General features: G+C 46.4%; 9 protein-coding genes across 9 annotated transcripts; 4 read left to right on the forward strand and 5 right to left on the reverse strand.

Annotated features, from left to right (window-relative positions):
- Positions 1 to 64: 64 nt before the first annotated feature.
- BGW36DRAFT_466637 (uncharacterized protein) lies at positions 65 to 2,480 on the reverse strand (the record flags this gene model as incomplete). The annotated part of the gene is made up of 5 exons (XM_046222352.1): positions 65 to 1,852; positions 1,918 to 1,940; positions 2,002 to 2,124; positions 2,246 to 2,339; positions 2,398 to 2,480. 5 exons carry the CDS (start codon positions 2,478 to 2,480, stop codon positions 175 to 177), a joined length of 2,001 nt encoding a protein of 666 aa, XP_046065500.1. The 3' UTR covers positions 65 to 174.
- A 1,460-nt stretch (positions 2,481 to 3,940) lies between these two features.
- On the reverse strand, positions 3,941 to 5,203 carry BGW36DRAFT_308924 (nucleoside phosphorylase domain-containing protein; the record flags this gene model as incomplete). The annotated part of the gene is made up of 1 exon (XM_046212371.1): positions 3,941 to 5,203. One exon carries the CDS (start codon positions 5,201 to 5,203, stop codon positions 3,941 to 3,943), a length of 1,263 nt encoding a protein of 420 aa, XP_046065501.1.
- An 856-nt stretch (positions 5,204 to 6,059) lies between these two features.
- On the forward strand, positions 6,060 to 7,646 carry BGW36DRAFT_421009 (P-loop containing nucleoside triphosphate hydrolase protein; the record flags this gene model as incomplete). The annotated part of the gene is made up of 3 exons (XM_046219529.1): positions 6,060 to 6,289; positions 6,364 to 6,476; positions 6,538 to 7,646. 3 exons carry the CDS (start codon positions 6,060 to 6,062, stop codon positions 7,443 to 7,445), a joined length of 1,251 nt encoding a protein of 416 aa, XP_046065502.1. The 3' UTR covers positions 7,446 to 7,646.
- A 1,172-nt stretch (positions 7,647 to 8,818) lies between these two features.
- On the reverse strand, positions 8,819 to 10,122 carry BGW36DRAFT_309159 (uncharacterized protein; the record flags this gene model as incomplete). The annotated part of the gene is made up of 2 exons (XM_046212386.1): positions 8,819 to 9,798; positions 9,861 to 10,122. The coding sequence occupies 2 exons, from the start codon at positions 10,120 to 10,122 to the stop codon at positions 8,819 to 8,821; spliced, it is 1,242 nt and encodes a 413-aa protein (XP_046065503.1).
- A 221-nt stretch (positions 10,123 to 10,343) lies between these two features.
- On the forward strand, positions 10,344 to 17,935 carry BGW36DRAFT_352443 (P-loop containing nucleoside triphosphate hydrolase protein). Its single transcript, XM_046213385.1, has 8 exons — positions 10,344 to 11,883; positions 11,937 to 13,370; positions 13,426 to 13,762; positions 13,812 to 14,347; positions 14,402 to 14,692; positions 14,743 to 15,645; positions 15,703 to 16,467; positions 16,520 to 17,935. Exons 1-8 carry the CDS (start codon positions 10,437 to 10,439, stop codon positions 17,761 to 17,763), a joined length of 6,957 nt encoding a protein of 2,318 aa, XP_046065504.1. The 5' UTR covers positions 10,344 to 10,436; the 3' UTR covers positions 17,764 to 17,935.
- Positions 17,936 to 18,410: 475 nt separating this feature from the next.
- Positions 18,411 to 19,935, forward strand: BGW36DRAFT_433843 (MFS monocarboxylate transporter; the record flags this gene model as incomplete). Its single annotated transcript, XM_046221326.1, has 4 exons — positions 18,411 to 18,570; positions 18,622 to 18,719; positions 18,813 to 19,175; positions 19,237 to 19,935. 4 exons carry the CDS (start codon positions 18,411 to 18,413, stop codon positions 19,933 to 19,935), a joined length of 1,320 nt encoding a protein of 439 aa, XP_046065505.1.
- A 416-nt stretch (positions 19,936 to 20,351) lies between these two features.
- Positions 20,352 to 21,998, reverse strand: BGW36DRAFT_402114 (autophagy protein Apg6-domain-containing protein; the record flags this gene model as incomplete). The annotated part of the gene is made up of 2 exons (XM_046218828.1): positions 20,352 to 21,853; positions 21,914 to 21,998. 2 exons carry the CDS (start codon positions 21,996 to 21,998, stop codon positions 20,352 to 20,354), a joined length of 1,587 nt encoding a protein of 528 aa, XP_046065506.1.
- Positions 21,999 to 22,132: 134 nt separating this feature from the next.
- On the forward strand, positions 22,133 to 24,224 carry BGW36DRAFT_402118 (uncharacterized protein; the record flags this gene model as incomplete). The annotated part of the gene is made up of 2 exons (XM_046218829.1): positions 22,133 to 22,213; positions 22,452 to 24,224. 2 exons carry the CDS (start codon positions 22,133 to 22,135, stop codon positions 24,222 to 24,224), a joined length of 1,854 nt encoding a protein of 617 aa, XP_046065507.1.
- BGW36DRAFT_77154 (putative cysteine synthase) lies at positions 24,209 to 25,956 on the reverse strand. The gene is made up of 5 exons (XM_046222576.1): positions 25,556 to 25,956; positions 25,438 to 25,497; positions 25,264 to 25,382; positions 24,522 to 25,216; positions 24,209 to 24,473 (listed from the first exon to the last, which is right to left on the reverse strand). Exons 1-5 carry the CDS (start codon positions 25,841 to 25,843, stop codon positions 24,310 to 24,312), a joined length of 1,326 nt encoding a protein of 441 aa, XP_046065508.1. The 5' UTR covers positions 25,844 to 25,956; the 3' UTR covers positions 24,209 to 24,309.
- Between the last annotated feature and the right edge of the window lie 236 nt (positions 25,957 to 26,192).

Here is a 26,192-nt window from a genome sequence, read left to right on the forward strand (position 1 = left end):
CATTGTCGGACTGTTTACGTGTTACAACAAATTTAGTTTACTGGCAAATTTAATTAGAAGTAGCCCAGTATGGAAATGAAGAAAATATGAGACTGATCAGTCAATTAACCTCAGCATCTAGGCGTGACTCATGAGTACATTCTCTCGCCGAGTTCTTAACAAATATTAGCAATATTATGGTCTACGACTTATCTTGACAGTTGCTCTTGATCGTCTACTGGGTGATCCCCTGCCAAATGTTGAAAGCGTCGCCATATTTTGCCCAGCCATCAGGACATCTTCGCCATTTTCAAGCATTCCTTTAAGGTTACGCAAGGCAATGAAGGTCTCTGGGTGATCGAGACCAAGCTTCCCAATGGTCCTTTCCAGTGCCTGCCGAAACATCTCTCTGGCCTCTTCGTTCTTGTCCTGTATACTAAGTACCAAACCAAGATTGTTCATGATTTGGAGCGTATAAGCATGGTCAAGGCCGAACACTTCCTCGCTTAGCTTTAGCGTTCGCTGATATGACTCCTCGGCATCCTTAAACTTGCGCTGAATTCTAAGCACATTGGCCAAGTTACCCGTGCTTAGGACAGTGAACCGATGCCCCGGGCCTAATACCCTCATATTGAGCCCTATTTCCTGCCGGTCGACCTGCTCGGCTACCTCGTACTTTTTCTCAAGCATAAGTTTTTCACCAATATTAGGACTGCCAGGGTTAGGGCCAAGCGCCTTCTCTGTTAGTGCTAGAACCTGCCGGTATAAGTCGTCGGCTTCTTTATACTTGCACTGATTGTCAAACACCAGCACAAGGCGATACATGCTGGAGAGGGTGTCTAGATGCTCGGGGCCTTGCTCTTTGCTCCTCCATTGCACTATCTGCCGGCGCATATCCTCGGCCGCCGTATACTCACCGCGACTCTCCATTTCCAGTGCTACTTCCTCCATCTTATGGATGTTGGAGTCTGCATGCAACTCTGCCGGTTCTTGAAATGCATTGCTAGACAGTGCAGCATTTGCCGTCCCTTCATTGGATACTGAACGTGGTGGTGCATCGATGGCTGTATTTGTGACAGCTGGCATTTCCAGCACATTTGGCGGGTCTAGTGACAGCGTATGGGATCCACTCAGGTCATCGCCAATCTCAGGCGAAGTAGTGACCAAAGAACCTTGCCTTGTAGTTTGAGATGTGAGATTGCTGTCGTTACCATAGTCTAACCTTAAGTAGCTTCTGCCTGTGTCATGACGCAGTGCAATAGGTGCATGTATTTCGGATGTGGTCAGCATGCGCTGCTTACCACAATGTTTGCAGAATCGAGTCCTGCTTTCTTTACCACAGTAACCGCAAAACCTAGCACCATCCAACTCCGGGATTGTTGATGTGAGAGAAGCCATCTGTTGTATCCGTGTATGACGGACATAATCTTCAGACAGATTAGGAGTAGAAATACGGTCATGCACCTGTTGGACTTCGGAGCCTAGCTCAGTGGCTGTGTCGGGGACTCCCGGTACATCATATACCTGCACAGGTCCAGTTGCTAATTCGGGCTTGCCAATGTATTCTAGTGGCGGTGGTTCAGGTACGCTGATTTCTGGATTTTGGCGACGACGGCGCTTCACGTAAAAATAGACGGCGGCAATCAGGGTCAAGAGGAGGATGAAGCCGAACACAGTACATAGTGAGATGATTAGTTTGGTACTGCTGGATAACCCGGTGTTCGATGAATTGGTGCCGCTGAACGAACTAGATGTTGAGGTGGCCGAACTAGATGTTGAGGTGGCCAAGCTAGATGTTGAGGTGGCCGAGCTAGATGTTGAGGTGGCCGAGCTAGATGTTGAGGTGGCCGAGCTAGATATTGAGGTGGACGAACTAGTTGTCGAGGTTGACGAACAGCCAGCGGATTGAGGGATTGTCACTCCACTAGAGCTACATACTGTTTTTGCCAATGATATGATTGCTGAAAGAAGTAGCAGGTAAGCTAATGATGATCTAAAAGTAAATAGTTTGAATCAACTTACTTGCTTGGTCCGAAGAATCACAAGACCCAGAGATACAACAACTGATATATGAGATAGAAGATTGAGAGTCGCAGATGCAGGATGGATCGGTGCAGGAGGATGGTAATACGGCCGCGATACACCCTTGCTATAGTTTGCATAACGGATATTAACATTTATCTCATCTTTATGCCTTTCTTTAGTTTTTTTTCTCCAGACCTCATTGACAATCGATCGGGCAGATAGAGTAGATAGACAAACGTACAGCACAGGTCGGAAAGTTATCAAGAATAGACTGGGAAGAAGCGCAAACGATCAGAAGAGTCAAACTCAAGAGCAGACTATGTGTTTGTTTCATCCTAAAAAGGATTAGCAGGTTCTTGTATTTCAATCAAAGGTGCTCGTACTTATTCAAACAACTCTAAAGTGGTAAGAGTCTGAGTGAACCAAAGAAAATCGTACACCTCAAAAAACAGCAAGAGATGTTCAGATGGGGACATGCTGAGAGCGTCATTGTTTGTTATGGGGAGATATGGTGGGCTTTAATAATTAATATTAATGATATTTCCTGCAAGAGCAGCGAATCGACATGTCGACTCAGTTAAGGCTGAGTTGAATTGTTCGTATTCTGCCGCGTCGTGGTATAGCGCTTAACTGGATGGAGTTGGAGAGTAGCACCTTATTCCGAAATAAGCAAGTTCGCGTGCAAGATGACACCCCTGCTACTAGTGGTGTCTCCGAGAGCTTTTCGAATGGCGAAATGTTGTCTTGAGCCAGTCTTCGCAGTTGACTTTTGGATAATCAATCATATGGGTGTTGAATTCAGGTTTGATCACGCTATTTCCACCAGTGTGATATGCGAAATTGGAGAATACTGACTAGGAAACCAAGATCGCAATGTGTAGCTTTCTAAACAAAGGCGGGTGCAGTACCCGCTTTTAAAGACAACTAATTATTTAGTTATGCAGCGTCCATAATCTTACCAGGACAGCTTTGTCCTGTTAGCCTGGTGTTTGGCATTCCAACAATCTATTTAATGGGGTAGAAATTTGAGTTACTGCATTGAGGTAGGGTAACACCAATACTTCGCTCTGTCACTACGTATAGATGAAGGACCGATGAAAACGCAGACCAGCGATAAGATCATATTGCTTAAAGAAAACTTCTTCCCACGAACAAAGGAAGCAATCTGTCAGATTTGTAAGATTACAACTACCCCGACCCGGTGGAGCGGTCACCATTCACACAGAGGAAAGATATTCATATGTAGTTTATGCAGAGCCCTTCCAATCCACACAATTACAGTCCTTTATCTGTATTTATTCTGAACAATCCCATTGGATGCGATGCATATTCTCCTTCACAGGTGATCATAACTTACTGCTATTAATTGCTACATGCCTTTCTCGATTGCATTTTCACTGGACTGTAGTGCTTTCTACTGTGCCCTCTCCATTTCAGGGCTGAAGCGTGCGCAAGCGCGCGTTACCGGTTCCATTCCGCGGGAAATGCTGGGGACCCTGAAATTGCCCTGAAACAACCAATGCGAGTGAAAGGGGGTAGAACCCTGCGCGCGATCCCCGCCCTGGGAAATCGCGCCAGGCCTCGCGCTGGTTGGTCCTTCGTCGTGTCCCTGTAATCCACGTGATTCATTTTTGGTTCGCGGTTCGCGAGCCCTCTCCTTCCTTTACGACCAATACATCCATCCTTTTCGCTTCCAGAAGCTTGAAGATAGAAGCTTAACTTCTGCGCCCTTGTTCGTTCCGACGCGCTGCTGATTCTGTCCAAATGGGAGCTCCACTTCTGATATTTACAACGTCTGTGATAGGTGCCGCCAAAGAGCCGTTGACTATCGAAGTAGACGAGGACTGATTCCACCTGCAAAGCGAGATCTGCCGTTTTTCTGCGCTTTCAGATACTCTCACAGAGTGCATCCTATGCTCATACTGTGCTGTCCGAATCAGTTTCGCAACACTTGCAGGTGACTAGGAATGACGATATTTTCATTCTCAACCCTCAACTCCTTCATAATGGCGCAACGTAGTGCATTATTCTGTATCTCCGAGCCGTTCGGTCCCTTGTTGACCTGCAGAGCTTGTGCTAGCTGCGGACGCGATCCCAGGTCCCATTTCAGACCGAGTACCTTTGAAAGATCTATAATCGACTCCCTCCAGTTGTAGGCCCTAATGATACGGGCCTTTTGTTCAAGCAAATCCTCGACGGTGTGGTTTCTAGTCTGAGTAGTGGCCATGGACTCGCCAGACTTCTCATCAGAACAAAACCTGGAACCGGCAACAGGAGACGAGAGGTACTGGAGCAGCTCCTTCGCATAGGCAGCGGCTGCAACTGCCGCATATTTCTGCCAGTGGTCGTTCTTATGTGAGTCTGCATAATCACCAATACCTCTGATGACGAGAGATGGCAAGGTGCCCATAATGCCCGCTGCTTCCATGTCAATGCAACACACGTTATATAGATCCCGCAAGGAATCCCTCTTTTCTGCACTCCTGACTAGTAGACTACCGGATGCAATTACCCCATAGTGAATTCGAGGGGCTAGGTTATCACGGGCACTGCGCTGTACCAGTCTCTTCTTGTCGCATTCATCGCAATCAGATCTTTCTCCAACATGTTCGTAGTCAGCTTGAAAGAGACAGTCCGACCGATTATCGGGTCGGTTGAAGTTAGGGAGCTTGCCCACCACGCTGGAGATGATGTTAGGTATTTTACTTCTTCCAACCAACTCCCTTGTTTGCATCTGGCCGACAGCACCTTGAAGCGCGCGAGGGGGAGGTACCGGGAAGTTCAGATGCTTGAAACGATCTGATAGCTGCTTTCCCTGATCGTGATGAGTGATACCACTGGTTAGGTATCCTGGGGTTGCCACAACAATGTCGCCGAGGCGAACATCGTAAGCACGGCTGGGAACTCCGCCACCGATACCGACAAGAAGAGCATATTTAATGCCTTCAAAACTCCGTAACAGGTCGGCAGCTGTCGCCGCTATGTTATCAGGGCCTGGACGGGATGCACAACACAACACAACATTGTGGCCTGCAATTTCGCCAAAATCGTACTGATTGGGATCCCGCGGATCGATTCCAAGCGGACGGCTGTGTCGTTCGTCACACATTTCTCTGAAGGCCGCAAATTCTTCTGGAATTACCGTAAAACAGGCGACATAGTAGTCCTCGGATTTGCGAGTCTCGGCACGCGCAGCCATGGTTGACATCTGCGTACAAACGTAGTCGGGGATCTTAGAAGCGAATTCTTTTTCAGGGAAACTCTAGAAAGCTATGCTTTACGAAATCAATCCCTCTTTTTCTGCGGTCCCAAGGGTACTGCCGATTGCATAAGATTTAGAAATTCGCTGGGAATAGGACGAGATGGAGGGTTGCGAAAGGCTGAGGCTTGCAAGCCTTGTGCGAGGGGTTGTCGTGTGACGCGGGGCTGACGAATGTTCCTATGCAGCGGTTATCTTAATGAACCAGCCTTGGTGGGTGATTTTACAAGGTCAACTGGTCTGTGATAATAATAGAGCGGTCCGATACAAATTTAAATTGCTGGGATAATTAATCGAAATCACAGTCTCGAATGGCAATGCCAGGGAGGCAGAATTCTCAAACAGGGCGAGTAGCAAATAACGCCGGACTCATAGAACGATGTATGTCAGTTACTCCAACATACTGTAAAATATAATAAGCGAATCGAATAAACTAACAGCTGCCTTGCGTGACATGGGCATAGTTCAATTGGGATCCCCTCCAACCTTGTCCAAATTGAATGGCTCACAACGCTCGTCCATAGCCGCCGGCATTATCTGTTGCATAACGAACTTTGAGGGTGTGGTTACCAGTCAATGGTACAGCCTCGCCATAGCCTGGAGGCCCAAGGCTGTCGGTCAGGGTGAAGTTGAAACTGACATTTATCTTCTCTTGTTTAAATGGCCTGATGTGCACAACACAATATAATTATATCACAGAATCTTCACTTTGTTTATATTCGAAGACCAATACCCTATTCATGATCGCAAGCTATTTTCTTAAACGACTCTGATTTAGTGCTGTACGTAGATCGGAATGATTTTTTCTACCCCAAAACACAGCCCTTCCGGTGAACCAACTGAAGAGCATTCAACCAAGGAAGATGTCTTTTCAGGTGATGAACAGAATGAAAACATTCCACCCGAGAACGGTGCTATAATTTCAAGGACTGGCACCTCCACCTGGCCCTTCAGAACACTCTTGAATCTTGTAAAGATAGCCAAGGGGAGAGTCAACCAAAGCATGCTCAACTTCATCAAGCAATAGTAAGTCGTGCCTTTGATCTTATTCATGGAGTGCTACGTCCGTTTCTCTCATTCTGATGCTAATGTATCTCCAGTCTCAATGGCACGAGGCTCATATTCGTGGTGGGCCAGACCGGGTCTGGTAAGACTACCCTGCTAGGAGAGATAACAGGCCAAGATCTCAAGATTGGACATTCAGCCAATTCAGGTATTATTTCATGCCTTCTAATAAGAACCCGAAGCGGATTTCGCTAAAATTTTCAACATAGGGACCCTAGGCTACCAGGTACTTCCAGCAATTGTCCATGGCAAACAATATCTCTTCGTCGATACACCAGGGTTCGGAGCTGAAGATCTGAAAGATAGGGAGGTGTACGAAGATATAATGAGCTGTGTGTGTACCCTGGGACAGTGGGTAACTATTGCTGGAATCATGTTTGTTCACGATGCCAGGCAGCAAAGACTGACCCAAAGTGAAATGACAACGATTCGGTGGCTAGAATGTTTTTGCGGTCCTCAGTTCTTTCAGAATGTCACAATTGTTCAAACCCAGTGGGACAGGATTACTGAGGATGACGTGGATCAAGCTCGCGCTATTGCTGAAGAGCTACAAACATCGGCGTTTAAGGATATTCTCTTCCCGAAACACGTCGAAAGTGGCCGTGTTTACAACCACGGAGTGCGCGTGGGAAATGGTAACGATTGGGATACTTTATCCAGAAAAAAAAAACCGGAAGAACGATTCCAAATGGCTGCGGATTTTGTACAGAACCGGTACGAACGTTGCGATGGAGTTGCGAGAATCCAGGTCCTGGAAGAGCTAGCTCAAGGCTGGGGACTCTATGAAACTGAGGCAGCAAAGACTCTGTTTAATCCTTTTAGTGCTCCAATAATATGCGTACTACGGTACAAAGCCATTATTGTGGATCTCGACGAGGAAGTTATCCCCAAAGTGAAAGAGGAAGAGGAGGCTACTGCAGCAGAGACATCACCGAAGGAGCAAGCAGCTGAAAGTTCGACATGGAAATGGTGGGAAATTGCAAAAGAGGTGGCGTGGACTTTCTGGGGCTTTGAAAGAACTGGAAAGACCAAGTTTACGGAATATATGGAGTCGGTGACTGCGGATGTGTGGGAAAGATTGAAAGGCTGGTGGTCTGGAAAGACGCCACCTCAGTAGATCACGAACACACTCTCTGGTTTCTCAATTATTATACTGTGACAGTGCTCTACTTGTGTTACAGTATCCTGTGCCATGCTATGTGTAGTATATACTGTGATTTCCAAGCGCGTACACCGTTTTAACCCACATTCATAGCCATATAATGAGCAAGACCGACGCCAAACCCTCATCCCGGCAACGAAATCTGTTTTCCGCTCGAACACTAGTATTTAGAGAGAACTTTTCTTATATAGATGGAATAAAAACGTTCGTAACATCCCCCGCCTAAATGGCTGATTATATATAGATAGTACTAATGCCTACGTTCAAGACATGTCTTCATATGCATTATTGAAGCACGTATTTGATAGACAGTCACCATATTCCTGTTCCGCTGCTAAGTCGCTCGAAAAATAGAGATATTTAGTTAGCACACGTAAATGATGCACTAGTGGGAAGGCCTATATGCCAACTATATATGCTACTTCGATCTCAAATGTAGGGTATTATTATAACTAATTTTAATCTGATTTGTGGTCAACTTTTCTGTTTCCTTAAAATGCTCTGCCTCTATTCTGCTTGACAACGAATTATCACATCCCGTATAACTGATTGTTGTAGTATTAGATTGTGACCAAAGCCAAATATTGTGGACCATTTTCAAACAACCTGATTTTGTGCTCTTGAGAATACGAGGATTACCGGAACAACCACGCCGGATGTAGAGACTTTCATAGCATTATATTTATCGAATGCGAGCTAAATACAAGAAATATACCATACGATAATTGATGGGCTGTTACCATCATGAAATATTAGACCTATTACAATGAATACAATGAATCCTACTGTGCTCATCGTTTCAGGTCTCGGTGCGCGCAGAGCGCGTCTGCTTAGAGCCGTGCCCACAAGCCTTACCCACCGGCCTTAACCACTGGCCTTACCCACTGGAACCTGCTGCGATCCTCACCTGGGAAATCGCGCTAAGCCTCGCGCTAAGCCTCGCGCTGATTGGTACTTCATCGAGACTCTATAATTTATGTGATTCATTTTTTTCTCTGTATACCCTTTCTTGCCTTTATCGCCAATACTGTACTTTCTGCTTTTCCCTATCATTTCAGAGCCAAAGCGTGCGCCAGCGCGCGTTACCACTTAAGTGACCCATGACTTATATTTAGGTTATAAGATATCAGTGAGCCAACTGTTTAATCTCACTAAACATGCCTTTTGTAGATTTAGCAGGTTCCTATCTGGGTCAGATTGTGGGACTCGACGTTTTAATTTTGTCAATATGAAGTTATTTGCAGGAATTTCAAGTTAATTCTTAAGTATTTGTACATCCGTTTGCAGGATTACAGAAGTTCTTGAGATTGTATATCGTCGAGAGAGCTTCATACCTTCGCCCAGCGCTCTTTTAGACCAACAGGAAGCGCCTCCATGTTGCAGTCACACACTCGCCTGACTTCCAAGGGTCCAGATCCCTCTCGACAGATTTCGAGCCTTGTTCTGGACGTCAAGGCACTTTCGACAAGCTCGTGAAGCAGAGATGCCAGCTTTCGAAGAGAATTCTCATTTTCTTTCTCCCATTGTGAGATCATATTCTTCATAGGTTTAATATCAATATCTTCAAAATGCCCGAATTTATGATAGCCTACGATAACTGTAGGAATCTGTGATATCCACAGCCGCGGTGTGATATCTGTCCAGTCGATCTCTTTGATGGTCGGCGGGTTGGTGTTGGTGTATCGTGCTCGAGTCTTGATGTCGACGATGTCTTTCATCATGATACGTCGTCCTCCTTTCTCGACAGTTAGGTCATCTGTTTTCCTTGCTGAGGTCTCGACTTTCATCAGGTCGATAAGGTCCTTGACGTCACTATTTCCATCTCGCTCTTCAATATCCGTATCCTTCTTTACAATATAGCCATCTGCCTCAAATCGTATTACAAAGTGAAAACCTCCAAACTCATAGCGGATGACTCTTTGATGTGACTCTGAGCCGCGAACTCCACGGTCCCAAGAGGTATATTCATCCAAGAAATTGTGCCCGTAGCCCCGCACATCTGGAATTAACTCTGTTGGAGAATTCTCTCTGCGGAGGAAGAAAATCGTGCTTCCAACTTTGTCCATAATAAACCTGAAGTCCTTATGTACGCCACGGACAAACCGTGAAATGTTACCTAGGGTGCTTGAACATGTCACGATGTTGATCTTCTGCCCATTGAAACCTGGATTCTCATGCAGGATGGCTTGGATGGCGGGCTCCATCGGATATGTAGGGTATTTGGCAGCATTAGGGTCACGCAGATAATCGCCTCTGTCACCTTTAAGCTGTCTGCTTCCTGCAGGAGGGTTCCAGACCGGGGGTTCGCCTGTAGACAGGATCTTTGTTAGCGAAAACTGCATATCACCTCAAAATAGGGCGTTTTCAAACCGGGAACAATGATCGTCGGGTTGGCTTTGTTCAACCATGTATAAGACGCTAAATCTGTGCACGCCGTAATGCGAGGATCACCGTCACAATCCACAGAACCAGGCAATTTCAGCTCGCTGCGGTCAATTTCAAAGAGTAACTGACCCTTTGAAGGTGCAGGTGTCTCTGGCCTCTTTTTTGTGGCTTCAATCTTCTGCCACCGGGGAGGGAAGGGGCGACGTGAGGATAGCTTTGCTTGGGTACTATTTATCCGTGGATCCATGACAACCATTGAACGTCAAAATAGAAATTAATTTGGACAACTGCAGATAAAAGTCATTAGACATGTAAATAAAGAGATTGATAGTGTGGTGCAAACAGGGTAGGAGGATACTTGCAACAAACATGGTGCGGGGTTCTTGTTCCTACTCTTCCAGCCTGATTGCCTCGCAGCCTGATTACCTCGCAGCCTCATGTATGACAAACATATGATCCCTCCTTCACGGGCTGTTTTGTGCGAGAATCGAGCACACATCTCATATCTATCTCTGGAGACCCTCTACGACAAATTTCATTGCCCTCTTCATTACAGTAATCATGTCTGACCGTTCTGCAAGACTCTCCAAATATCTTTTCTCTATTGAGAAAGGAAACAAAAAAATTCAAAAAGCGTCTGATGCGAAGTTATTCTTAGAAGCCCTCTGTGACCAGGACAAAAACCCTGTGCGATGCATCGAGAGAATTCTATCTTCCGAATTGAATACTACTGCATTGAATACAAGCTTTCGCGTCGACCTGTCAGTCGACTTTCTTAGGGGTGCAGCCAGCGATTTCTTACGGTATCTTCAGCACCCTGGTATCGAAAACTTGTGCAATGGACAGTTTCTGCGAAGGATACTATCTGGCATTGTCGATCCTCCAACATACTGGAACGCACTTGTGGAAGCTCACAGGAAACATGATTTATCAGAACTCAGTGAACAGGGCTTTGCCTGGCTCCTTTTAAATCTGCTAAATATGCCAGTACAAAAGGATTCTGTTCATCAAATTGCCCAGGAAACAGTACAGCGTCGAGACTTTTTGGACTCTCCTTCCACGGCCATAAGAGGAATCGGCTACAAAATCGATAATATTCTCAAAACGACATCGACAGCACTGGCCGGTTCACAGGTAGGAGGAAGACATGACAATGACTTTCAAAACTTTCGTGAAATCTCCATTCTTCCCACTGCGGACGAAATCGCCTGCCCAGACACGCCATTCTACCGCCGAGCAGACGAGATTTATCAAATCAACCTAGACAATCGTCCAGCAGCTCATCATGACAATCACTTCCGCCTCCTGCGAGAGGATCTACTAGCAGAGCTTCGTGAAGGATTGCAGGCTGCACTTGGACACAAAAAAGGTCGGCGACCAGCATATCGGGTTGATGGGCTGACTTGGAAAGGTGTAGAGACTGGACCAGCAGGAAGTCGACGACGGTGTTGTGTCACGTTTTCTTGCAACAAAGGCCTTCCTCAGCTGTCCCATCTATCTAAAGGCGACCGCCACAAAGTTCTGGATAGGAACCGAAATCTGATCAAAAATCAGGGATTTGGATGTCTACTGTATGAGAAAGATGTGATCGCGTTTGGAACAATTGACCGCACTGCCTCGTCGCTTCTGGACGACGTTCCTACCCTAGCAATTGAAATCACCGGTCGAAATGCATTGAGACGAATACTACAGTGTTCAGTTGGTGAAGAAGAATTGATATTTATTGTAGTCAACACTCCTGTGTTCGCATATGAGCCGATTTTACAAAGACTCCAAGAGAAGCTGGAGTTTCCTTTGTCTGATACACTCCTTTCTTCCGAGCCCTCCTCCCAGGATGCTGATCTGAACGAAGACGTATCGCGCATTATTAAGCAAATCAAAGACGCAAACGGATTGAACATCCGGAATATTCTCGGTACAAAAGTCAAGATCTCATTGGATCAGTCGCAGTTGGAGGCTTTGATCGCTGGTTTGGGACAGTGCGCAAGCATAATCCAAGGTCCGCCAGGTAAGTGCAGAAGTACTCCCAGACAATGGCTGTCTAATGTAACATCATATGAGGTACCGGTAAATCATTTATTGGTGCTCTGATTGCAAAGGTTATACATGACCATACAGATGACACCATACTGGTTCTCTGCTACACGAACCATGCACTGGACCAATTTCTCGAATGTCTCATGGATATCGGTATTCCTAGAGAATCCATGGTTAGACTTGGGTCAAAATCCACTTCCAGGACTAAGATGCTCGGTCTATTTGAGCAGTCAACCCAAAATTCGCAAATATCCGGTCTTTATGTCTCTGAGCGAAGGCAAAAGTTAGATGAGATGTCAACGATCTTACAAGAAACGTCGAAAAGCTTCCTAAACAAGCACGTCATTAAAAGGGATATTCTTGAATACATTGAATTTTCTAATGACTCGGACTTTTATGATGCTTTCACGTTACCAGATAATGAATCTGACTTCACACCTGTAGGATCGGATGGCAAAGCCATTGATAAGTACTACTTGTTAGACCAATGGTTAAACGGGCATGATGCTGGCATTTTCAATAAACACGTCCTACCAGAGCATGTCGGGATCTGGGCAATGTCTTTCTCCGATAGAAAACGACGCTTTGAAAAATGGACACAAGAGCTATTTGAGGATTGGATAGCTTCGTTCATCACGTTGTTTGAAGACTACGCCAGAGTTGAAAAGGAGCTTGACGATTACTTTTATGACAAAAAGTACGCAGAGACCTTACGTCAAAAAAGGATCATTGCATGCACAACAACCGCTGCCGCCAAATATACTCGTGCCTTACAAGCAGCTAAGTCTGGCGTTATCATTGTCGAAGAGGCAGGAGAGATACTTGAAAGCCACGTATTAACGGCCATGACTGGTGATACGAAACAGTTAGTCTTAATTGGAGATCACAAGCAACTGCGGCCGAAAATAAACAATTATGCACTATCTGTAGAGAAGGGTGACGGATATGACCTCAACAGGTCTCTTTTTGAGCGCCTTGTACTTCGAGGGTTCCCTCATACTGCTTTATCTAAGCAACACCGCATGCGACCTGAGATTTCTCGACTGATTCGTGACCTAACTTATCCCGATCTCTCCGACGCCAGTAAAACGCTGAACCGACCGCATTTGAGAGGATTTCAGAACGATGTCATTTTTGTCAACCATGACGAATTTGAAACTGACCTGCTGAACTATACGGAGAAGAGGGACCCATCCGTCAATTCCAGCAAGCAGAATCCCTTTGAGGTTCAGATGGCTCTGATGGCCGTCCGCTATCTAGGGCAGCAGGGTTATAACACCGAGGAAATCATAATTCTAACGCCGTACCTGGGACAACTTTCACTTTTGCGTACGGAGCTAAGCAAAACAAATGACCCGATTTTGAATGACCTTGACTCGAGCGACCTGATTGAAGCAGGTTTGATGAACTCAGGAACAGCAAAGCTGACTAGGCAGCCGATTCGTATCTCCACGATAGGTACACCACCCGGTGTATTAAAGTGCTCTCTAACTAATCGAAATTTTTTTGACAGATAATTATCAAGGCGAGGAAAGGGATATCGTTGTGGTAACATTGACCCGCAGCAACAAGGTAGGAGACATAGGATTTCTTGCAGCCCCGGAACGAGTCAATGTCCTTTTGTCTCGAGCGCGGACTGCTCTCGTCATTATCGGCAACAGCGACACATTTCTCAACAGTAAAAAAGGAATATCAACCTGGAAACCGCTATTTGAGCTGCTTGTTCGGTATGGACATGTATATGATGGATTTCCAGTCAAATGCGAACGACACCCAGATCGCACGTTAACGATTCGGCAGCCAGGAGAGTTTTTGGATGAATGTCCTGATGGCGGATGTTTGGAGCCATGGTTAGTATAACCAACTAGAGTTTGTGACATGAAATAACCCTAGTTGCAGTACAGCGAAACTCTCATGTAAAGTTCACACGTGCCCACAACGTTGCCATCGCCTCGACGATCATTCCAAAGTGAAGTGCTTGGAGATTAACGAGTCGAGGTGTCCAAAGAAACACACCTATCGCTGGGTCTGCTATAAACGCACTCCGGGTGTCTGTCCTGTGTGCCTGAAGGAGGAACAGGAGGAGGTAGAAAGAAAGATGAGGGATCACACACTAGAGCAGAAGCGGCTTGCCATTCAAAAGGAGCATGCTAAAAATCTAGAGGCTATCGAGCAGAGCATCAAAGCACAGCAGGAGCTTCTAAAGGATATCCATGATGAAAAAGCACGTCGAGCTGCTTTGGCTCAACGGACTGAGGATTTGGAAAACCTGAAAAATGCCTTAAGCCTTGCAAGACAAGAAGTCGATAGCCTCGATGTGTCGACTATTGCTGATAAGAAGTCTGTATTACCTGACATAGTTCCAACCCCCCAAATAAAGAAGAGAACGAACCGTGACTCGAGAACGAACAACAAGGTAATGTCGGAGAGCAGTGGTGCGTCTCAGCCAAAGAGTTCGGATGGCACAGTACCCGGAGAACGGCCATCAGGATCACCTGATACTTCTATAAGTCAAACCCAAGCCAGGTCTGATTTTAGCAATTCCCAACGTGATGTTTCCCCCGCGACCTACTCCCCAGCCAAGGACGAATGGGAGCGACAAAAAGAACTAGAGGGACAGTCCAGTCGAGCCATTGATGAGTTGATGAATATGATTGGTCTAGAGGAGGTGAAAGATAAATTCCTGTCCATCAAAACGAAGGTCGACACGGTCGTGAGACAGGGCAGCAGTCTGAACGACGAGCGATTCAACTCTGCTCTTCTTGGCAATCCAGGGACAGGTAAGCATCTATCATTAGTCGTAGACATATTAACAGTAGTTTTTCCCCAGGTAAAACGACAGTAGCACGACTCTATGCAAAGTTCCTTAAGTCTGTGGGCGTTATTCCTGGAAGTCACTTTGTCGAGACTTCGGGAGCAAAACTTGCGAACGAAGGTGTTTCCGGATGCAGGAAGATATTGGAAGAAATTCTCTCAAACGATGGTGGAGCTTTGTTCATAGACGAAGCCTATCAACTAACAGCAGCACACAACTCAGGAGGCCGGTCTGTGCTTGATTTTCTATTACCGGAAATTGAAAATCTCACGGGGAAGGTTGTTTTCATTATAGCTGGTTACAAGAAGAATATGGAAACCTTTTTCGGACATAACCCTGGTATTCCTAGCCGCTTCCCAATACAGCTGAATTTTGAAGACTATAGCGATCAACAACTACAACTGATCCTCAACTACAAAATGACAGAGAAGTATCGCGGGAAGATGAAAGTCGAGGGCGGCCACCATGGGTTGTATGTCCGCATAGTAGCTCGACGAATTGGACATAGTCGAGGACGTGAGGGCTTCGGTAATGCTCGTGCGGTTCATAACGAATTTGGAAGAATCAGCGACCGTCAAGCGCGACGCTTGGCACAAGAAAGACGTGCTGGGAAGAAAAGAAACGACCTATTCCTCACTAAAGAGGATCTGCTTGGCCCAGAACCTAAGTCCGCGCTCGAAGGGAATGCAGCTTGGAAGAAACTCCAAACATTGGTAGGATTGGATAGTGTCAAACAGTCGGTGCAGGCATTGCTTGATACACTTCAAACTAATTACCAGCGAGAGCTAAGAGAAAAGCCCCCCATTACATATTCACTTAACAATATGTTCATCGGCAATCCGGGCACCGGCAAGACGACGGTGGCTAAACTATACGGACAAATTCTTGCTGATCTCGGATTTCTCTCAAATGGTGAAGGTGTGTATTCCTGGTTCCATTTTGCAAGCTAAGTTCCTGAATGAATACGATATATAGTCGTTGTTAAGAACCCGTCGGATTTCATTAGCCAGCATATCGGCGGGTCAGAGAAAGCGACTAAAGACATTCTCGCCGCGACTGTGGGGAAGGTTCTCGTTATTGACGAAGCGTACATGCTGGCTGGAAGTGTTTCAAGCGATAACTCTCACGGTTCACGTACGGACATGTTCAGAGCAGCTGTCATCGATACGCTCGTTGCTGAAGTTCAAAGTGTACCCGGAGATGACCGATGCGTCCTATTACTAGGGTATAAAGAACCCATGGAAAAGATGTTCCAAAACACAAATCCCGGTCTTGCGCGCAGGTTCCCAATGGCATCCGCATTTAAGTTTGAGGACTACACTGACGATGAGTTGCAAATCATTCTTGATCTGAAGCTGCATCAATCCGGGTTTGATGCAACAAAGAAGGCTCGGGAAGTAGTGCGCGAATGCCTTACTCGCGCGAGAAATCGCCCAAATTTTGGAAATGCTGGAGAAATTGACATCCTCATGGACCAGGCTAAGCTAAATCACCAGAAACGACTCAAATCACGGGAAACGAGAATTATCGATATATTGGAGCCTGTTGATTTTGATCCAGATTTTGATAGGGCGGACAGAGCTTCTTCGACTTGTCGCAAGCTGTTTGAAGGTGTAATCGGCTGCGAAGAGCTCATCGATCAACTGGAGAACTACCAGCGCAGGGTGAGAAATATGAAAAAACTCAACAAGGATCCTCGTGAACAGATTCCTTTCAACTTCCTTTTCCGTGGACCTGCTGGTATGTTTCACTACACTATCTTTGAAGAATAAGATTACATTAACTTTTAAAGGGACGGGGAAAACTTCCACTGCACGTCGCATGGGACAGGTATATTACGATATGGGTTTCTTGGCTGCCCCGGAGGTAGTTGAAGCGTCTACCTCAGATCTAGTGGGACAGTATATTGGACATACCGGCCCGAAGACAGAAAAGCTGCTCGAAAAAGCGTTGGGCAAAGTTCTTTTCATCGATGAGGCCTACCGACTGAACGATAGCCGATTTGGGAAAGAAGCAATGGATCAACTTGTTGATTCTATCACTAAGCACAAGTATTACCAAAAACTCATTATAATTCTGGCAGGATATGATACGGAAATTGATCAGCTCATGTCGTCGAATCCCGGGTTGTCTAGTCGTTTCCCTGAAATCGTTAATTTCAAGTCTCTGAACCCAGATCAATGTTGGGAATTGTTTCAAAACCGATTGAAGGAGAACGAATATATCGATAGTGATATCATCCAAAATGCTCGTCCAACATTTCGTGAACTTGTAATCGAATTTTTCGATGCCTTGTCAGCACTTCCTGGCTGGGGAAACGCTCGTGATGTTGAAACTGTAGTCAAAAGCATTATTGGCAAAATCCTTGCTACAATTGACGATAATACTACTTACGTGGTTACGCATCAGATAGTATTTGACGTCCTACGATCGACGTTTAACGAACGCAGAAAACGCGCAGCTGCTTCACCCGGGACATATGGCAGTGCGATGGCTCCCCCTTCGATATATCCGACCATAGATCCTTCTGTCCCATCGCCTGCTGCCATGAGTCCCCCACTTGGAATGAGTGACCCTAGTGGTAAGGTACAAAGCAGGTCGCCGTCACCTTGTTCGCTTAGCCGATCGCCCACTCCAGTATCAATATCCAGTGATAGCAATGACGGTCGTGATGCAGGTATTTCCGACGAGACCTGGGGGCAATTACAGCTGGATAAAAAGGCAGCAGAGAAGCGCGAGGAAACACTTCGCCAAGTTGTGCAGCAAGCAGACGACGCCAAAAGCAAAGTTGAGAAATTGAATCCCGACGATAATGACGAGGAGTTAAGGAAATACGAAGAAATGATTAGCAACCTTGTCAAGGAACAAATGGCCTTGGAGGAAATGAAACGCCAGGAAGAGGCCGCCAAGAAGAAGTTGAGGGAGCTGGGTCTCTGTCCGCAGGGCTATCAGTGGATCAAGCAAGACAGTGGGTACCGTTGTGGTGGAGGCAGCCATTATATGTCGAATGAGGCCCTCAACAGCGATGCCATTTAAAATGCTTTCTGACGATATCATGAAATCGTTATTGAAGCTTTCAAGTCTCGGTCAACTCTGCCCGGCTGGGGGAACGTTAGTGGTGTAAAGATCCTACTAAACCTTCATCCAGTGACTTCCAACATAGAATATTTCTAGTCATCATCTATAATAAAAGCAGGTTCACTAGGGTCACTTCTGTTATACTAGCTAACGCTCATTGTATTACAGTATGTATAAGCTATCAGATATACTTACGATAGATCTATAATATCATGCTGCGTTGCATTTCTATAGGGACTCTCATTTTACCATTGTATTTCTGCCTTAGGCACTATCGCGACTTTATTTGCTTTTGCAGCCTTGAATATCAATTTCCAGCCTTCTGTAGTCTAAGTTCGAAGAATGCAGATCGAAGCCTCATTGTTGTTGCGTCATTTTTCCTTTCTACAGAACGAACCTAAAATTAGCCCGCCAATGGATGCATATCTTAATATGAGTCATCGTCACGTGTCGGGTTTCCTTCTTCATCTCTTGTCTCTGAACTTGACGTAATTAACATTCCTGAGATATCAAATTCAATATCAACGGAAAAGAAAATCTTTTATTTTAAACGTACACAATTATAACCCCATGTGTTGCGCCCGTGCCTGTACCCCGCTGTCATTATGAATGAACTACAAGAGCTGCAACCGCGTAATGAAAGCTCCAACGAAACATGGCAATCTCCCCATGAAATTGAGCAGCCTGATTTACCACCTGCAGACCATGGAAAAGACGCCTGGCTAGCCCTCGTAGCCTGTGTTTTGGTTCAAGTTCCTATCTGGGGTAACCAGTGATATGTCCTTACTGATACATTACGTTTTCTAACGACACCAGGATTGTCACTTGTATGGGGTGTTTTCCAAGAATATCTCTCTGATACGAACATTGGAGGAAACAAAGGCAGTATTGCGGTCATTGGGACAACATCTAGTGTAAGTTCCTGTTTTTTCTGCTTGTTTCTTTCCCACTGTATACGTGTCCTTGGTCACATTTTTTTTTTGAAAAATGATACTGACCAATCATAGGGCATCTTGTATATGCTTTCCCCCATCACATTCGCTCTGTTGACCAAGTATCCGCGTCTTCGTAGATACTGTGGCTGGGCTGGTGTTATCCTTTCCATCGTCGGTTTCATTATAGCATCCTTTGCTACTAAAGTATGGCAACTTGTTGTCTCGCTGGGAGTACTCTCCGCGATTGGAAGTGGCTTGTTATTTACCCCTACTACATTATATCTGGATGAATGGTTCATCTATCGAAAAGGCTTGGCACTTGGTACCATGTGGGCTGGAAAGAGTGTCGCGGGTGTCGTTTTGCCATTCATAGCCCAGGCTTCTTTGTCTCGCTTTGGAATGAGTAATACACTGCGTGCATGGACTGTTTTGACTGTATGGGGAGACTTGTTATTATCTATCCCCGGTAAACTCTGCTGATTTGAGACATAAACAGGTCCTCATGACAGTCCCACTCCTTCGATTCATCCGCCCTAGACTTCCATTGCCGCCATCCCACACGCCCCGTCGTCTAGACATCAGCTTTCTCCGACTTAGCAGCTTCTGGATCCTCGAAACAAGTAATATTATTCAAGGCTTTGGTTATTTCCTCCCCTCCGCGTATTTATCCTCGTTCACGACAACCCTTGGGTTTTCAGACACTTTGGGCACTCTGATGCTTTCTCTCTTCAACGGGACATCTATATTCGGCGGCATCGCTATGGGAATGCTTTGTGATCGGTTCAACGTCTCTAATATCATCCTTCTTTCCAGCGCCATGTCTGCCGTGTCTGTGTTGTTGTTCTGGGGTCTTTGCCAGAGTAGCCGTGGAGTTGTTCTCCTGACGCTGTTTTCGCTGACTTACGGTTTCTTCGCTGGCGGATTTAGTTCCACATGGTCTGGGATATTGCATGAGCTGAAACGTGAAAATCCGGCACTTGACACTGGGTTGATTTTTGGCTTGTTGGCTGGCGGGAGGGGTATTGGGAATGTAATCAGTGGACCGATTAGTAGTTTGTTAATGGATAATAAGGTCGGCGATTCCTCGGCGGGTTATTCCACAGACTATGGAGCAGTGATTTTGTTCACCGGTCTCACCGCAGGACTTGCTGGTTATAACGGAGCCTGGCGAATGTTCAAGCGTTTGGTTTGTTGAGGAGTTTAGCTACCGGTGGTGGCTGGGGAATTGCACGTCAAGATATGTAAATGGTCATGTTTCTGCCTGCAGGTTCGAAGGGTCTTTTCCAACGCGGAAAGAAAGCAGGTGATCTAGGTTTCAATTGAGAAATAATTATGAGCAACCCAACTGACCTTTCAAGTCGGAATTGATACACCCTCCACATGTATCATTCTTGCTGCTGCAAACGCTCTCAGAGATGAAAAAGGGCATCAGGAGAAATTTAAAGGGCTATACTTTGCGCTAAATTGTATGGTACATAACCAATGGAAGGAGGCCGCCTCAATCTAAGAAGCATGCAATATCAAATAAATTGTCGTGATGAAAGCCCAGGTTTCTTTCCATCGAACGACAATTGTCTGTTGACGGCGAAAAAGTCTATGGAGAATATCGAATTATCTCCTAGGGCTCTGAGCTGGAACGCCCTCGTGCTGAGCCGGGTTTGCACTTGCATTAGTAGCGGCGACGCTCGCTACATCACTCGCAATCGCTAGGAGATATTTGCAGCACGTAAGAGTGTATTTGCAAGCACGTGTCCACTGTTCATCATTTTGGTTGAATCCGAGTTTAATGCTTGCGTCGCCAATTTTATCCCGTCTAATTTCATAAGGCAACTTTCGGCCCCCTGTGTGTCCGCGTCGAGATGACAAGGGTATAGGTGCGTTTTCAACATACTCACCCAGCTGTCGGAGGCATTCAAGAAATGATACCATGGCGGCATCAAAGCGCCGGTGAACCCAGGGAAGACTTAGAGGCATGTCACCCGACGAAAACAGGTCCAAAGACGTTACTTTACGAGGCACAGGCGTTCCGTCAGCACGACGTGCCATTGCTTGTGGCTGATTTGTCGATTGCGTCGGAGATGATGTTTGATCCTCAAGCTTCTCAATCTTGGAATTGGAGCCCATTGGTTTGAGACGGTATCCCTGAAAGTGAAAGCCCAGCTTTTCGGCAATCGTAGCTAGTAAAAGACATGTCTGCCCCCAGGCTGCGTTAATCTCGGCCCAATCAACAGATGGATTAGTGAGTCGGCCCAGCCGTAATCCATTGATCGTTCCAAAGAATCCATCATGACCAATACAAAATGTATCATTGTACACATTCGTTCGTTGCAGTCGTTCCAGTTGTCTAGAATCGTGATCGTATCGCATGTTAAGAGCATCGCGCTCATCCTGAAACTCTGCCAGTGTTAATGCGAAAGCATTTCGGTCCCGCCAGAATTTCTCTTCCTCCAAATCAAGCTGCCGTGACTCTTCTTCTAGCATAACAATTTCTCGATCGATATCGGCCTTTTCCTTTTCCAGGGCCAACAGCTCCTGGTACGCGGCTTCCTCTTCTGCCTGGGATTCTTTAAGCGCTTTCTCAGCAGCCTCAACATCCTCTTCTGAAGGTACCGACGCATTTATATTCTTCAAAAACGATATGTATGCATCTCTCTCTTTTGTTGCAGTATTCAGCTTTTTCTGCAGCCCCTCAACTAGCAGATCGGTACACTCGGTACAGATCGGATGGTCAATGTCCGAACGCGCAGAGAGTATATCAAATAATCGATGAGCTCTTTCAGCATCATCGGAGAATGAATGGTCTTTCGACGCTTCTTGTCCAGGTGCTTTTGCTGCCCCGTTTCCATTTCCCGAACCGTGCTTGTCGCCACCATTCGCTTCACTGGATGCCTGTGGAGGCACGAGTTGCGATTCCGTCAGCATCACAAATGACATTCCCCCACTGCTCTCTCCTCGGCCAAGCTTGGGGACAGGTGCTGGGACAGATCTCTTGTATGCGGGCGAGCTAGATTGCCGTGACGCGCGGTCGTACATTTCCCGACGCTCGGGCGGATAGGGATATCGATGTGACGAAGCATGATTAGGATGTTCTGGAAGTGACTTTCCCATGGATCCTACATCAGTTTCCGGTATTAGCATGCACAAAAAAGAAGCGCAATGATTTTAAAGCATACCGGTAAGGAGATCAAAAGCAGCGGGGTTGAGCGCCTCCACGGAGCCGTCAAGCTTCAGCGGCATACGACACTTCTGGCAATACATCTTGTAGTGTCTGTATTCCTGTTTATGTTGAAACCATACTGTAGACACCGAGTAGATGTTTTTCTGGGAAATGAGATAACAAAACAAGATAAGAGGAAGCTGCTGACCTGGGGCTTCACGTCATGCATGCTAAAATGACGCTAGACTCCGTATGGACTAGCATTATCCACCGTCCCGCGCGTGCAGCTGCCTCAGTCCACGCGCCTCGCGTTACTGTCCGCATTAATTAGTCGCAGCGCATTCCGTGGCCATAAAGTGACTACTTATACAAACATCAGCTGTTTATGTCTTAATCTATTCTCAGTCGAAATTCGGTTACTGCATCTACCTGCGCGGTCGCCCGTTGTTCTTGTTCCATATCAATCGCGCGTATTTCTCCCTTGCGACAACGCCGTTCGCGAAAAATGAATCGACGAAACTCCGAACTACATTGATTGAGCTTCAACAATGGAGCCGCCCACCAAACGACGACGTCTTTCCCCATCCCCCGGCTCCGGTGATATCGATGATGATTCCAGCTTGCAAATCGCGCGCGCACGAAATGACAAGAAACTGAAATCGGTCTTTGAAGGCATCTTTGAGAAGTACGGAAAGGATTTCAGCGATGTAGGTGATGAAATTGACCTGCGGACTGGTGAAATCATTGTGAATAAAGGCCATGTATCACGCATGGAACACGAAGATGACACCGGACAAGTTGCCCAAATATCGTCGCAAAGGAATCAAAGCCCGCGGGGTCGGTCAATGGATGATACGACGAATGCATTCACCGACAGTGACGATGAACTTATACCTGAGAGTGCAGTCATTCTCGGGTCCTTGATTACGGGCAGATCGGAAAATGGGGCCGAATCTGGGGCCGAATCACCAGACATAGACGATCATGAGATTGAGGCTTCCTCTCGGGCGGGTGAGGTCATATTTCCAGATGCAGACAACGTAACTGTAGAAGGTAATGAAACTGCATTTTCTACTTTGAATTTTCCTCGCAGACAAGATGCGGTATACGAGGTGATCGTCGACCCCGCTTGGCAAGTCCCAGAGATTGATGCCAAATTCTGGACGCCGCCAAAAAAACAAACGCCTCCCAAGCGAAAATTGAACATTACAGATACGCGCGCGCCATCCCCCCCATCTGCAGGGTCTATTTGGGCAATCCGCACGCCAGGTAGACCGCGAGGCGCAAGCTCTAAGGCACAGAAGGGTTTGATCAAGTCTTCCCCAATCCTTCCTTCAAAGCGAAGACGAAGAAAGCCGGCAGTACTCGATTGGAGTTTTGCTGAGGTCAGGAGTGATGAAAGTGATTCCGACGATCCATTACAGGAAGAGGCACCTTCGTCTACCAATCGCTCGATCAAGATTCGTGCCCCCAGTAGTGTGTCTATCACGCCAACACCGAGCAAATCGGTACTGGTCGACATGATCAAAACTGGTTCAAAAAAATCGCAGCATTTACCCACGACTAATCAAGTTGCATCCAAGAATATTGAAGAAATTGAGTCTATACCCGGCACTCCTGAAGTAGCCTCTTCAAGTCCACAAACCTTCGAACCTACACCAACACAAAAAAAATACGATAAGCAACTCAGCTCGCCTACAAAGGTCAGACCGACAGAATTTATTCTCACACCAGACGAGGTTAAGTTAATTGCACAAATGAAGCCTGAATCTGGTGACCATAATTGGGGTGATATCATTGAACATCTCCCTGGAAGAACATTAGATGATCTTGAGGAATGGGAACGGCGCCATCCAAATCTATTCGACGGCAATTATTTCACAAATGACGGTTGGTCACTGGAAGAGTTAGAATTGTTAGACAAATATGCAGATCAATCAGGCATTTGGTGGAAAGATATCCAGGCAGCGTTGCCAAATCGATCCAGACAAGAATTAGAAAACCAGATGATCCGAATATGGGTTGAGAGGGAAGCCTGCCAGAAGGAAAACGAACAATTTAGTTCCTCCGGGCGATCGATTGAAAGCCGAATTGGATATTCCAGGCCATCTCAGAGCATATACTCCGACGAAGATGATCCCGCATTGAGGACTGGCGATGTCATGACCACCAAGGATCTTGAAGATCTTCTAGAAGAGGAAGATTTCGGAGAAGAATGGCCAGAAATCTCGGCGATAGAGGTAGAGCCACGGTCAGCTGAGAACGTTGCCGGGTCTCAACGCGGCTCACCTCGAAAGGGCTCGACATCACCACGTAAACTATTTTGATTATGGCAGCGTTCATCCATACTCTAATGATTAATTTATGTTTCCATCCATCTTTGTCATGTGATGACACTGGGTTGCTCATATATCATGCTGCATTGAGAACATCCTCCAGTTTAGTATCAACTGTACCACCCACATTTCCAGCCTGGGCCCAGAACTTTGACAAATGCCTTGTACCCGAATCCGTGAGGATTGTAACGATCCGATGTCCCGGCCCCAATTTCAAAGCAGTCTTCACTGCAGCAAAGCCTAATTCTTATTAGCATTACATATTCTGTAACGAAGATGATGACTTACAGTTCACTGCACTGCTGCTTCCAATAAAAATACCATCCTTCTCTACAAGCCACCGCGCCATAGCTAGCGCCTGCGCGTCCGTAACCCTTATAGCATCATCAATAAGCTCCCTCCCAGCATCAAAGTTGGCCGTAAGCCTGTTAATCCCAATCCCTTCAACAATAGAATCAACCTGCGGTCTCCGACGTGTTCCTTCGCGCTCTTTAACATCAAACATAACCCCGTAGCGGACCTTGTTATACAATCCACTCCCTTGTGGATCAGCAAGAACAATAGAGATATTAGGAAGTCGAGGCTTCAGGAAAAGCGCAACGCCGGATATAGTTCCACCCGTGCCGGCACCGGAAATAAACGCATCCAGTTTTCCGCCACATTGAGCATATATTTCCGGCCCAGTGCCGTTGAAGTGTGCAGCGTAATTTGCGGCGTTTTCAAATTGATCTGTGAATAACCCCCTTCCTGTCGCAGCACCTGGCTCTGATGTCGGGGTTGTGTTTGTCAGTTGACTGGCATCTGCAACAGAGCCTTTATCAGCAGATTCCGCACTGGATGCAGTCCGAGCTTGAGCTAGAGCCCTTGCGCGATTCACAAAGTTGCCTGGCTCAACGATCGGAGCTGGTGGCACACGATCTACCACCGCTCCGAGTTTGAGGAGTAGATCTGACTTTTCCATGGCTTGGTCGGACGGCATACATCTAGACGGTGTTAGTCATTGAAACTGGCATAAGGCTTGGATTCCTACATATGCGCGAGATAACCCCGAGCGCGAGCAAGTGTTGCCAACGAAATGCCAGTAGATCCAGAGGTGCCTTCGTAAATGACATCTCCAGAATGAGGCTTTAAAGAACCGTCTGCTTCTGCCTGATGAAGTGTCAGACTATGTTTGTATGCGTGTATATCGAGATGGAAGTCCTACCGTCTGGATCATACTCAATGCTACCCGGTCCTTTGGACTCCCACCTGCTCCATTAAGATACTATGCTCAGTCAGATTTGCTTTTTATCGATACTGCAACTATTTTTTTTATTGTTCACCTCTGCCTTTGCCAAAATTTCACAGCCGGTCTCATCGGACAGCGACTTGATACGGAAAAGTGGCGTGTTCCCAATGCATCCCTCCACGCCTTCCACAATCGCAGGGGGGCCCTGCCTAACCGACTTCAGAAGCCCTTTATCGCTATGAAAGATGTCGGCGGTCTTGCCTCCAACTTTCGTTGGCTTTACATGTTGTCGGGAGCGGTCGTAGACTTCTTTCAGTACAATAGTCGCCAGTACCCCAGCAACAAAAGCAGCGCTGACATAGCCGCGATTAAGATCACTCATATTTGAAAATAGAACGGCGTATCCATGTAATCACATTAGAGCCACATTTGAAACACGGATGTGTCGATCGAGTTTCTGCGAAATTGATGTTGAAAATAACATCGCCAAGAAATATTTATCTCATCTCCCTTTTCTCCCGTTGGCCGTCCAAGGCCCCACTGTGACGCCAGAGTAAAAAAGCGCTGAGTCAGCGGAGAATTGGATGATGTTTCTAAGAACTCGGAGCTGGCAAGAGAATCATGTCTAGGTAAATTAAGGCCTGGTGCCCGCACCATCCGCCTTTGTTAACAATGGTGGAATTGAAAGCTTGCCTTTCCAGGGGACCAATGTGGAAATCGAGGTTCTTGTT

This window comes from Talaromyces proteolyticus, assembly GCF_021365285.1.
Source record: "Talaromyces proteolyticus strain PMI_201 chromosome Unknown BGW36scaffold_16, whole genome shotgun sequence".
NCBI lineage: Eukaryota > Fungi > Ascomycota > Eurotiomycetes > Eurotiales > Trichocomaceae > Talaromyces > Talaromyces proteolyticus.

Excerpts from the sequence above, each read along its gene's own strand:
- BGW36DRAFT_77154 (XM_046222576.1), bottom strand. The coding sequence starts at position 25,843 with ATGAGTGATCTTAATCGCGGCTATGTCAGCGCTGCTTTTGTTGCTGGG. Across the intron at positions 25,498-25,555 it reads AAATTTTGGCAAAGGCAGAG|TATCTTAATGGAGCAGGTGG; the intron begins GTGAACAATAAA and ends GACTGAGCATAG. Across the intron at positions 25,383-25,437 it reads CATTGAGTATGATCCAGACG|GCAGAAGCAGACGGTTCTTT; the intron begins GTAGGACTTCCA and ends ACACTTCATCAG.
- BGW36DRAFT_352443 (XM_046213385.1), top strand. The coding sequence starts at position 10,437 with ATGTCTGACCGTTCTGCAAGACTCTCCAAATATCTTTTCTCTATTGAG. Across the intron at positions 15,646-15,702 it reads ATTTCTCTCAAATGGTGAAG|TCGTTGTTAAGAACCCGTCG; the intron begins GTGTGTATTCCT and ends TACGATATATAG. Across the intron at positions 16,468-16,519 it reads CCTTTTCCGTGGACCTGCTG|GGACGGGGAAAACTTCCACT; the intron begins GTATGTTTCACT and ends TAACTTTTAAAG.